Genomic DNA, 13,069 nt, shown 5'->3' on the forward strand with positions numbered 1-13,069 from the left:
CATGTGTTTATTCTTACCCTAAAGATTCGTTAATGAAATTGTTGTGTCTATCTTTGTCACGATGTTGGGTTTGAGTGTGTATTTATGAGAAACACACTAGTACATTTATTACATGCTGAACGTGTTTTCAGTTTGTAAATGTTTAAGTTGCTCTTATTGTGATGAATCTTTTGTGTCTAAAGTTTCCAAACATCACCCATTTCTCAATGGATTTTGCTAACAAACATTTCTCAAGCAATATATAAATAAGACATTCTGTACTAATGCCTTTGCCTCTGATTTGTTCAGCCTAATATTCTTATCCAACTAATACATAACAAAAACGTATAATGAAACGAAAGATAAATGGAGAGAGAGAGAGAGAGAGAGAGAGAGAGATTCATATTCTTCGGAAGTCTTTAAACATGAAGTTTTGTATTATATTTGATCTAAAATAAAGAAATGTTGGGTTGTAACTTCAACTTTCGCTGCAAAAAAATCACTGAAGGTCATACATCGTAACGACTCAAATAGGACACAGTTTGGTTCTTTGATCAAGGACGGCAGCCAGTTCTGAATGAACTGCACTAGTAATCCAACCGCAAGTGTTCCTAAAAGATCATTAGGATAATATTTTAGCTTAGTTGATATAATTCAGTTTATATGTTCCATTCCTGTTTGCATTTTGATCTTAGCTTTGCATATTCTTTAACAGTATGTGTTTGATAATTCCCTAGTCGTTATCTTCTTAGGATGGATTCCACCGCTATAGTTTGTCATTTTGTGACATGTACATCTCTTCCTTAATACTACACCTTTTTCGCGAAAGTAGTAACATCAGGAGTGATGTACTGTACCTGATTATGGGGGTTCGACATATAAATATATCTGTTTTTCTATCTATCTCTCTATCTATCTATCTATCTATCTATCTATCTTTATATCTGTGTGAATGTATGTATATACGCAGATACACAGAGAGACATACAACTAGAGAAATAGGTGAATGTAATGAAAGACAGACGGAAACCTGTAAATCAAGGCATTGGATTAATATAATACATGAATGACTATGCAATACTCCCCTTTGATAGGTAACACCCTTTACACAAAATACAATTGATTGATATATCTGAAGATTTAATAACAGCCAAAAAATACCATGAAATTTCGCTTTATGTTTGAACCGACTTTTGTAGCATTGATATTTTACATATTTTCTTGTGCGTTAAACGATTCCCAAAAGTCATCAGAGTAAAAGCTGCACGGATGCAGTACATGGTATAAACTCTGTATGGTAAAATTTAGAGATTTTTTTTTAAAGGCATAAATTTCATATATCAGTAAGGTGTATTTGACCCATTTCACATCAAACGGTTAGTTTATATTAATTAGAGGCAGAAATATATATCGAAGTGTTAATTATAGATTAATGTGATGGCACTAATATCTACAAAGACGGATGGTATGACAACGTTGAAATATACGTGTTTTCAACGTTTCTGTAATCTAAGATTGACAGACTGATTAAATGATGGAGACGTTTCTTTTGTTTTCTTAATTAAAGACAATATGATCATCAATTTAATTTTATTCATTTGATATATTTTGAGTTTTAATGTATTATTATATCACATGTAGAATCTTGTTATCAACAATCATACGGGTATCAAGTAAAAGAAGCACTAAGTCTTTCATTCTGGACAAATTTAAAACAAACACAACGCACCTATGTAAAAAATGTATAACCTAGCACATCTAGTGATTCTGAAACAATCATCAATATTCCATCGGGGTTATGTTGAATGTAAACTCAATCAGCGCAAGACTGAGCTACTATTGATCAGATAAACATTTTTTGGAGTAGTCCACGATGTGTTGAAAACTTTTGCAGATCTAGTTATTTGCAAGGAAGAAATAATAAACGAAAATCTTTTATGCAACAGATACACATTTATTTCAGAAAGTGAAGCGGATGCATGCATACATTAGCGAAAGTATAACAAATTATCCTTCCAAATACCGTCCAATCCAGAAGGTAAAACGACAAAATAATCCAACACAGTATGAACTCAGTAATTTTTCTGAACGATCTACCTTTTCTTTCTTTGCACTTTTCACCGGTTAGTGATTATGGGACAGGATGACAAATGGTTTTGGTTGCAGAGAATTACTTATTTACAAAGAACGTTAGTCAAACAAATATCCTATAACTAACCCTTGTTAACTAACTCCTGCTACCAAAATTAACATAAGGCGTACACTTTGCTTGATATGCTAAAAAATGATGCACCCCTGTTTAATTTAATCATTTAATATCGTTACACAAAATAGAAGATTAAAAAAAAATTATCTTCTGCTATTAGAAATGTAATGACATAGCAGCCGTGGAATATTCACAAATATCATCACTAGGGTTCCTGCGTTAGTTATGTGACCGAACGTGTAGTTTTGAGGCATATAAAGCTACTTTGTGTTAATCTTCGATATTATTTATTTGATAGTTTTGATAAAAATTTCATCCAGTTGTTTAATGCAACTTTTATTTGCGACAGATCAACTGTCGGTATCAATCACAATTTAATAAATCTTATAATGAAACGAATATGTTTTGTCTATATTTCCTTCTGATTTGTATTACAAAAAAGAACAAAACCAGTCTATCACGAAGCTTAGTCTAATGAGGAATAATATTATTGAACCTGCTAAATGGGATACTATCCGGGTTGGATTATATTAGCTTAGTGATCATCGAAATCAAGATTAGATATATGTGGCATGAGATCTCCTAAAGCACACTATCTCCAAGTAGATGTATGATAGTTAACGATCCATTTATTCACTGAACTGCATTTCCTGCGTCCTAAAATAAAGAAAAAAAAAACACTTTGAAATTCCAATTGAAGCAAAATAAATTTAATATATAAGAGTGATATAGAGAGCGACAGAGAGACAGTTAGAGAGACAGAGAGATGAAAGAGACAGAGATTAAATTCTGATACATATGTAGCACAATGTCGAAAAACCAATTAAAAGTTAATTAAGGCCTATAAAACTGGAACCAGCCCACTAAGATTTTCTAAACAAACACGAATAAATCAACTGGCTTTTGCTGAAACAAGATCATGAGTGCCTACGACGGGAATGTAGAGGCAGATAACATACAGCATAAAATATTTTCTTACCCTGCCTGACAAATAAAGCTCCGCCTGCTAGCGCAGTCTACATCGTTCCACCTGTTACTCCAGGCCCAAACAACTTCTACACAGTTTTCAATTTTCTGGTTGGGCTCTCCTGGTTGCCAATTAGTATATGAAAACGGGACAGAAGCCCCATGGGTCTGCATCCATCGCCATTTCCTGGTCTGCAACATGTCTGAACCATCGACCCAGTATTGTTCGTTGGAAACGATACCTATATAATAACACCCGCAGAATGATTAATGTTCCTTTGGAAATTACTCTAGTATTAAATATTCTTGAACATTCTTCTAGGTTTTGCTTCATTTGGCAAAATAATTATACCTACACGGATATTTGGCAAACTTTAAAAGTCCTTTGAAAGTATTGACGCTCTACGTGCTCGAAAAAATTGGTAGAAATCAACCCCAACATTGTTTCTTCTTTTCAAGATTCTGAGTGTGGAAACCATTATCAATCTTCTATAGCGAGAACAAGATTTTTAATATTGCCTTATTGTCGTCCTCGTCGGATGTAAGATGGGCACCATACTGTCCAGGGGCAACTAGATATGATAATGAGTAGAACACTGGAGATCCCTAATCAATACGAAAATCTTTTTATCAGATGTAACCGTGCTATTATTTCCAAGATGGCCGTCATGTTTGACACATTGGATTGAGATAGGTATCATTTTCACAACTTGCCAACCAGACACAACACAATTCTTCTGGTAAATTTCACCAGACAATATGTTTTGCAATTTAGTAGCAGTAGACGTTCAAGATGGCTGCAGCTGCGTCTATTGACTTCCTGCATGATGTGTTGGGAAACAATCATGTTCAAGATGGCCACTTTTGTGACCATATTGGACGTCCACGCTGCACCATTTTCATGTATCTACAAGACAGCTTTGGGATGAGCGACTGTGCAAAGGAAAACGATTTGGAAGAGTTTCGAAAACATGGGAACGTTTGCTAAAGGCTGCATGGACGACAGGCAATATGTCCGCATGTAAACTCTTCGGCTACCCATAAAAACTCTCTTTTGCTTTTCTCGTGTCGTAAATTAAATCCTCCATTTATTAGATATGAATTCTTCATGATTCCTACTTTTCCGAAATATAACACAAATTTTGAACATAAAATCTACGAGATTTACTGTTACTCGTGTTTATTTGCATTCGATAAAGTTGGTCATTTGAATCCATTTGAAAACTCAGTTAAAACAGATATACTTCAAACATGATATCGCTCCATATTGAAAATATTTGATAACTATCTTATTACAGTAAATCTACAGAAATGGTAATACCGGAGAAGATGACGTTCTTTGCGATTATTGATAGCTAATAATGGGTACAGTCAGATGGAAATATAATGTAATAAATATAATTGCAGAAATATTTTATGTGGAAAATTTAAAAGTAAGTGTATATGTTATGTGAAAGTAGAAATTAATTGGGAATCAACACCGCAATATAACAAAAATATCATGAAAATATATTTTATACCATGATTTTTGAAAATGAGCCCAGCAATTATGGTCTGATCACTCGCACTAGTGATTTTTGCAAGGTCGCCTCCAATCACTTGACAGTATTCCTGAAAAGACACATTTATGTAGAAAATAATGTGTTATTATCAGATCCTGTAATACGTCACAAAAAAGAAAGACAAAAATATGGACTTTGAACTTCTTATTACCGCAATTTTTACTTTTAATTTATTTTATATATGCCTTTTTATGTAAACAGTCCAGGACGTTCCAAACTTGGCACCGTTTAAACACTGGGCCCTTAAAGACAACTCCGTGGAGTCGTTTGGACCACATGATTAAATATGTACATGAAAACAAGACATCCATCAATTATCTGGACCGCATGCAAATTTCTCGATTTTGCAGTGAGAAAGAAGGAACAGTTATAAAATAAAAATAGACGACATCAGAACAAAATACGATTGAAATGACTAATTGCTGTGAAATGCTAATTAATATGATCGATGTATAGCAATCTGAACCTGCTTAACATGAATATAATATTAATTTTAAGTAATAAGTATACCACAAGAAAAACTCTTGGCGTTGTAACACTGCATATCATATTTATATTATAATTATGTGAAATTCACTAATTGAAACCAAAAAAGAATTCTCACAACGAAAACATTATTGCAGCAAAGTCTTTGTACAATACTGTATCATAATCATTACTTTCATTACATCAACAACATTATGCTAAATTGCATGAATACTAAACTATATCGAGAGAAAGAATATTTTGTAACATAACAAACATGAGCTAATCGTGTAAAGCGAAACGCAAAGATATTTTCTACTAGTCTCAATATAATTTCCCAGTGCTTTTAAAGAAAATTATGAAGTTTCTAGATGAGTTTCGCTTTTACAGGCTGATGCATATTTAAATCTCAGAAAATTTCTTTGGACACATTTGAGATGAAACTAAAATGACCCAACTAAGTATATTTTTATCGAATTCATTTGAATAGTTTGCTTGTTCGTTTCGCTCTTTGTCATTAACAATATTCTTGACCTCGACATTATCTTGTCAGTTCTCTGTCAGCAAATATATATGTCCGTTCTATATTGCTGATACTCAACGTGTAGTTTACTGTAAAATTTAAAAAAAAAAACTTTTTATTTTCTCTTGAGCCAAATATATAATAGATCAGTTCCAGATAAACACAGTCTGAAACTCCGGCAATATATTTGTTAAAAAGAGCCATTAGACGTCATGGAAATAAAGCACATGCTTATACAGGAAAGGAAATTTTATTTAGTGGACTTTAGGAATTTCGCAGAAGTAAAACAGAATACAAATTATTTTTTGAACAGAATAGGCTGACAAGGGAATGGATGTACTTAACACATTCATGTAACAAATTTTTAGAAAAACTTTTTTTTCCATTTAAATTTTAATTTGTACAGAAGTTGAATGTAGTCCGAATATCAGTCACAGAATCACATTTTGCCACAATGTTGCCATACGTTGCATGTATAAAACGTGGGATTAGAAGAGCATATATATGATTATCTTTGTTATATCTCAAAAAAGTTCGAGAAAAATAAAACTATTCTAAAAATAATTGGAAATATTTGTTCATGAAAAATGAAACCAAGTTGTCAATATAATTAAATTCGCAACAAGCTTAATTCGAGAATTTCCGTACATTTCTTCTGATAGGAAGAAAAATAGATTTTATATTATAATGTTGAATTGTCAATCATATTCTCTATCGACGATGGTAACACAAAGTTTCCAAATCAACAAACTAAACTTGCCATCTCCCACACAATAACAATAACATCTGATAAAGCTGAACGTGCAAGCGAAGTAATATAAGTATATCCTCGGACAACGTATGTTCAGAAAAAGCGAGATTAACGATTTCTCCAACAGATTATCTCGAACATATCTTGAAGCCGAAATAAATAGTGTTAATGATCGAATCAAACCTATAATTTCCCATGTTTGTTCTCCTTTTCTTGTGTACGCGAGGATTAAGTAATCATCCATAATATATAGGTTTTTTATTTTAATTTATTGTACTTTATTTTTGTGATTTGTTTCTCTAGCTCCCCAAAACTTTCTCTCCCTGTCTCTGCCTGTCTGTCTTTCTGTCTGTATGTATGTATGCCTGTCTCTTTCTTTGCATCTGTCTGTCTCTCTGTATGTCTGTCTGTCTCTCTCTCTCTTTTGTACTGAAGTTTCCTGTCGCACTAAGCCAATGCCCTACCCATCGAGTCAGCTCTAAGCAAATGTGAAAACTTATGTCGTCACTATATAAACATTCTGCTACATTTTTGCACAGACACCCACACACAATATATATATTTATAATAATATATTTAACCTTATCCAGCCTCTTCTTCCTTTAAAGTCTATGATAACCCTGACCATATTACTTTAGCCACAACCTCAATGAACAAGATGTAGACCAATTATACTCATTGTCGTACGTGTCGAAATCGTAACCGCAATTTAAAGCATCATAGACGCCACAGAAGGCTTTATCAACATGTCTCTGTTTTTATGTTAGTTGTTTTTTGTTGTTGTCTTTAAATAACATATGTTTGGAGTAATTTGTCAACAAAAACATTTGAAAATGCATTGCTGCTTGTAAACCTTTCTAGTGACTTACTTGACGCTAGATATGAACACCTTCAGACTCCAACGTAACATTTCTGGAAAGCTGAAAGCAATATGGGACTTCGTCCTCCATTCATTCCCTGTTTTAAATTAAGAATTGGAACATACATTACTCAGAAAGCATTAATATTGTAATTATTTACCTTGGCTTCCGGCCAGGTAGCTTGGACAGCAATAAGTTTGTAGCATCGACTTCCATGCATTTCGAACGTTATTGGACATCTACCACGTTGAACTACATAACCATCTGCAAAATACAAAATGTTCGTTTAATTTGGAAACAATATTATTTTCATTAATGTGAATATTCTTCTCTTTCTTTTATTCTGGTCGCAAGCTTTTCCATTTTGCTTCTTAGTCTTTTGCATCTTGACACTGTCTAAAGATAAATTAGAAATGAAAAATGTCAAGATGCATCTCTCTTTTTTGTATAGCTTTTTATCTCCCTCTGTGTTTTTGTCAAATATGTATGCGTGATTTAAAATTATTTTTGAGAGTGTGTATTAACAGCATGTCACTCTTGTGTGATGAATATGTTATAATAGTCACCCGGTTTCAGGCACTACAACATAATAGACTGTACATATAAAGACAATAAGAAATATACAGACTAATTTATCAATAAGCTCATTAACTATGTTACTAACGAAAACGCAAATGAACGAAACCAAACACCAAATAAACAAACACGAGGGAACTAATAATAACATTGCCAATACAATTAAAAGGTAAACGTACCAACATGTGGAGTGACAAAAATAGCTGCAATGATGAATATCGATGGGAAATCCATTATGTAAATGAAAGATGTCTTTGCATGAATCTTCGCTTTCAAACTGAGTCAAAACTCATAGAAATACACGCATTTATCATTACTTGCATCATGACTCAGAGATATTCTCTCTATATCTTATCTTTAATATTGCATTTCCTTGTATATTTAGCTCCTCCTCCTCATTAACGTTTCAAACACTTAAAACTAGCAATTGTTGGTGTACATTGATATATATGCTGTAACAAAGTTTTGATACTGACTGCTTCTTTATGTTAACATTCTAAGAAAACATGCATCTAAAAAGAGTTCAGTAATACAATGATGTTCGTCGAAATGATAACTGCCACACCAATTCAATATTTTGCATATTGGAGAAACAAACATATTTTGCAATTGTTTTATTTATGAATTAATGTATAACATACGATGACAAGTTATGTCAGTATTAGGCTCGTTTCGCATTGTAGTTGATTTATTAAGATATGATGGATATAAAATATCTTCTAAATTATGAAGAAAGAGTTTTACTTGACGGTATATATATATATATATATATATATATATATATATATATATATATATATATATATATATATATATATATATATATATATATGTATATATATATATACATATATATATATACATATATATATATACATATATATATATACATATATATATATATATATATATATATATATATATATATATATATATATATATATATATATATATATATATGTATGTGTGTGTGTTTGTGCATGTGTGTGTATGTGCGTGTGTGTGTGCACTGTCTCAAATATTTAAATCAGTTAGACTTTATTAATTTCCTACATCCACAAAACATATTTGGATTCTGATTGTTAATACGTTAGGCGTCTAGGTGTGAAATTGAATGACATAAATAAAATGAAACCCATAGAATAAGCCAACACTAACAAACAATTTATTTGTATAATGTTCACAGTGATAACTTAAGAGACACTTACAATAACGTAAATTAATTTCCAATTAATCCCCAATATATATGACACATACAGTTATGGATTGTGCATATATATATATATATATATATATATATATATATATATATATATATATATATATATATATAATTGAGCTTCGTCAAAATTCGTGTTAGTGGTCTATGCGACCAGTGACATTAGGTTGTAAAGAACATAATTAATGGCAAACATTTATATAAGATTATAGATTAATACTAAGAATATTAACGGAGGTAAACATTTTTACTTCTATCTGAATGTAGGATATTAGTTTTTTACTTGTACATAACTATCGTATTGGCAAGTTTAATTGTTTTAGAGAAGAGATTGTCCTACGTCCTTGCTTTATTTGTTAAGTTAGATTTTTATATAAATTTGTTTACCTGCAATATTATAAATCCTGCCTTAACATCCGAAGCTTAATTAGTTTTACTTTTTATATTGCGCTTTTAATTTGGGTCGGTTTATTTATATAAATTATTCATTGGGATTTGAAAATGTTCAATAATAATTCTCGAAATAAATTTTAATTTTTTAAAGTATGGGGAGTACAAAATATGCTCACTTACACATGTTGCAGCAAATGTTGAAATTTAATGCCGTTTTGAAATTTACAAATCCACGCGTCACTTTATATTTATATTATTTTGGAAATTGGACCCATCTATTTTTACATCTTTTAAAAAAGAACGTTTTAATCACTTTAAGTATTTCGCTTTTACAATGTGTTTAACAATCCCGACATGCAGCAGTATTGTTTTAAATCATTGCATTGGTTGGGCTGTCAATTGTAAGTAGTACATACACAAAGTTTAACTGAATATCCTGCTTGAATATGATTTGACGATTTATCAGCGGTCAATACGCGGGACACGAGTGCACATAAGACGACTAGCTACCATATAGTAAACAAAGCTCTTGACATAAGTATTCTGTATTCCGTTCAAAACAAGTGCTCAGCTAATTCAGTAACAAATTACCGTTATCATTGGCGTCCAGAACACATCACACCAATTAGTCGGCGAGAATATCCTCAATGTTTGAAAGATGGTGAGTCAGAATAACTGACAAGGTATTGTATTAACTGTTGCATTTCATGGATACATACATTTATTTACTAGCTAACAAAGACTATGTATAAAATCCACCCATCAAACTCATGCCATATCTTAAAATAAGAAATGGATTTGGATAAGGAAGTTAGGTGGCGACAACTTAGCATTAGCAATTAAAGAAACAAAATTCATTCTTACCTTACAACCGTGATTGTTTATTTCTGTGCTGGTTTGTTTGATAGCTTTTTATTTAGTTTTTTATGTTATGTTTATTTTTATCCGAAAGAGAGACACCAACATAAATGCAGCTTTACCCAGAGTATTATGCTTATCGAAACCTTTTTGAAGGTGATGTCTTATCATCCGTCTATGTACTTCTAAACGTTTTATTGGTTTGTATTTAAGTAGCAAGGTATATCTACTTTACACTTGCTCACTTTTAAATTGCGCCATATTGTGTCCTTTCCAGTCGTGTTATTTCATACAAAACTAGCATATTTATGTAGCTATTCAGATGTACTAGTCCCCACAAGGAGATAATAATAATAATAATAATAATAATAATAATAATAATAATGAATACATTGTACAGCGCCTAATTGTTAGAAGCTCTAAGAGCTTTACAACATTAGACAACACATATTATATAAAAACATATATAATGATATAATTACAAAAATAAACACCATTAAATTAGAAAACAAAAAGCATGCTGATAATATTTAAGGCGGGAAACATTATTAGGTCTTTAAGTTTGTTCTTGCAGTCGGAAGAAGTGTGTTCCGAGAGCAGTCTTGAATGGGATCACTGTGTCTTTGTGTCTAAGTTAGTGGGCAATTAATTCCACGTTGATGGGCCCTAGTATGCAAAAAGAACGCTGTCCATATGACTTTGTTTTCATAGTGGGAATAATGAGCATACGATTGTCGGAAGAGGAGCGTAAGTATCTTGCTAGTGTATACACATGGATGTCGTCGGATCGGTAGGTTAGACTATGTCACAGGATGAAGCCGGGTTGGGACTGAATTAGGGAAGACACCAAAAGCAACTGCGTTTACAGGATGTTTATTTATCAACGCAATTTAAATATAACAAATGTGACACCATTATAATCAAAAGATAAGGAAAATTATAAAGTTCCTAGCATGGAACTATCAACAATTAACGAAGAAAACAAAACTCCAAATTAATTTAACGAATGGAATTTCAAAACAAACGTGAATCCTATCACCGATCAACATAATAAAAGTGACCTACACCTCAATATAAAAAGTCTTGAAGGTATCGTTCAAATAACGATTTACAAAAGAATGTAATCATGTATTGTTCAAATAACGATTCAGAAAAGAATGTCATTATGTATCGTTCAAATAACGATTTAGAAAAGAATGTAATCATGTATCCTTCAAATAGCGATTTAGAAAAGCAGTGTAAATTACTAACCTATCGTTCATAAAACGATATTGAAAAGCAGTGCAAATTACGAACCTATCGATCGTAACCAGATATTGAAATACGAATGAATCAAATGATGAACCTATCAATCGTTCACACAACGGCATTGCAAGAGGAATGAATAACATTATAAACCCATCGATCGTTCACACAACGGCATTGCAATAGGAATGAACAACATTATAAACCTATCGATCGTTCACACAACGGCATTGCAATAGGAATTGGTAACATTATAAACCCATCGATCGTTCATATAACGATATAACAATACGTGTAACTATGAACGTACCGATCTTTCATATAACAACTTATAGGGATTAATGACATGAACCTATCGATCGTTCATATAACGATAGTAATGAATGGAATGATGAACCTATCGATCGTTCATATAACGACATAGCAATAGGGATGAATGATATTATGAACCTATCGATCGTTCATATAACGATAGGAATGAATGAAATAATGAACCTATCGATCGTTCATATAACGACATAGCAATAGGGATGAATAATGAAATGATGAACCTATCGTTCGTTCATATAACGACATAAGGAATGACTGACATGAACCTATCGATCGTTCATATAACGACATTACAATAGGAATGAATGGCACAAACATATCGATCGTTCATCTAACGACATAATAGGAATGAATGACATGAACCTATCGATCATTCATATAACGACATAATAGGAATGAATGACATAAATGCAATTGTGGAAATAACATGGAACACTACAACTATCGTGGCGCCCATCTGACGACCAAGATGTTAACTTCGGTTCCACGCGTTCTAGTAAATGGCCAGAGAAGCACCCACGCATGGTCCGCTTCTCTCAGTCTGCTGAAGGTTCCCCACACATCACAGACCCGTTGGTCGCTAAGACCTGGTCCCTCGCACCTAGAAAACCAGTCCCCTCTTCCGATCCAACGTCACCAAAACACAGCGTACACGTCACAGGAAACCCCACAGACATCTGTGACTCCACATCAAACGATGTACATGGCATGGCAGGTATGTATAAAGCAGCTCTACAGCTGGTGACTCCATATCAAACGATGTACACGGCATGGCATTTAGGCAGCTAAAATGATAAAAACTAAACCGTGTAGTACACATGACACGGTTAAGTACTTTTTCAGTCATATATGTAACGCATTCGCGCACATGAATTCATTACCCAATACATTAATCGTTTAATGCAAACAGCGTATAATTAAATTCAAGTTGTCTGTTCGGTTGCAACAAATAGCTAACTCGAACCAGACCATAGTAGTTATAATATAGCGTTGTATAACCTAGGTATTGACTCTCCGTAGAATTTAGAATAAATGTTTCCTGCTAGTTAGCTACTGCATTCAATGAATACGTTTGCAGATAGAAGTCTTTTTGAAACATTAAGGTTCTAAAACATCTATAGCATAAAAACAATTAT

At 32.6% G+C, this 13,069-nt stretch overlaps 1 protein-coding gene across 1 annotated transcript; it reads right to left on the reverse strand.

The window, feature by feature from the left end:
* Positions 1-1,912: 1,912 nt before the first annotated feature.
* On the reverse strand, positions 1,913-8,226 carry LOC149774058 (ladderlectin-like). Its single transcript, XM_089945770.1, has 5 exons — positions 8,068-8,226; positions 7,473-7,576; positions 4,672-4,762; positions 3,165-3,393; positions 1,913-2,842 (listed from the first exon to the last, which is right to left on the reverse strand). The coding sequence occupies exons 1-5, from the start codon at positions 8,120-8,122 to the stop codon at positions 2,815-2,817; spliced, it is 507 nt and encodes a 168-aa protein (XP_089801896.1). The 5' UTR covers positions 8,123-8,226; the 3' UTR covers positions 1,913-2,814.
* Between the last annotated feature and the right edge of the window lie 4,843 nt (positions 8,227-13,069).

Source organism: Sinohyriopsis cumingii, unplaced genomic scaffold, assembly GCF_028554795.1.
Source record: "Sinohyriopsis cumingii isolate HCF-2022 unplaced genomic scaffold, ASM2855479v2 utg000426l, whole genome shotgun sequence".
In the NCBI taxonomy this organism is placed as follows: domain Eukaryota; kingdom Metazoa; phylum Mollusca; class Bivalvia; order Unionida; family Unionidae; genus Sinohyriopsis; species Sinohyriopsis cumingii.

What these genes read in the sequence shown, in the direction of transcription:
- LOC149774058 (XM_089945770.1), bottom strand. Translation starts at nt 8,122, where the DNA reads ATGGATTTCCCATCGATATTCATCATTGCAGCTATTTTTGTCACTCCA. An exon ending in GCTCATTTTCAAAAATCATG is followed by an intron (nt 3,394 to 4,671) that starts GTATAAAATATA and finishes GTTATTATATAG; the next exon opens with GTATCGTTTCCAACGAACAA. An exon ending in AGCTTTATTTGTCAGGCAGG is followed by an intron (nt 2,843 to 3,164) that starts GTAAGAAAATAT and finishes TCTTTATTTTAG; the next exon opens with GACGCAGGAAATGCAGTTCA.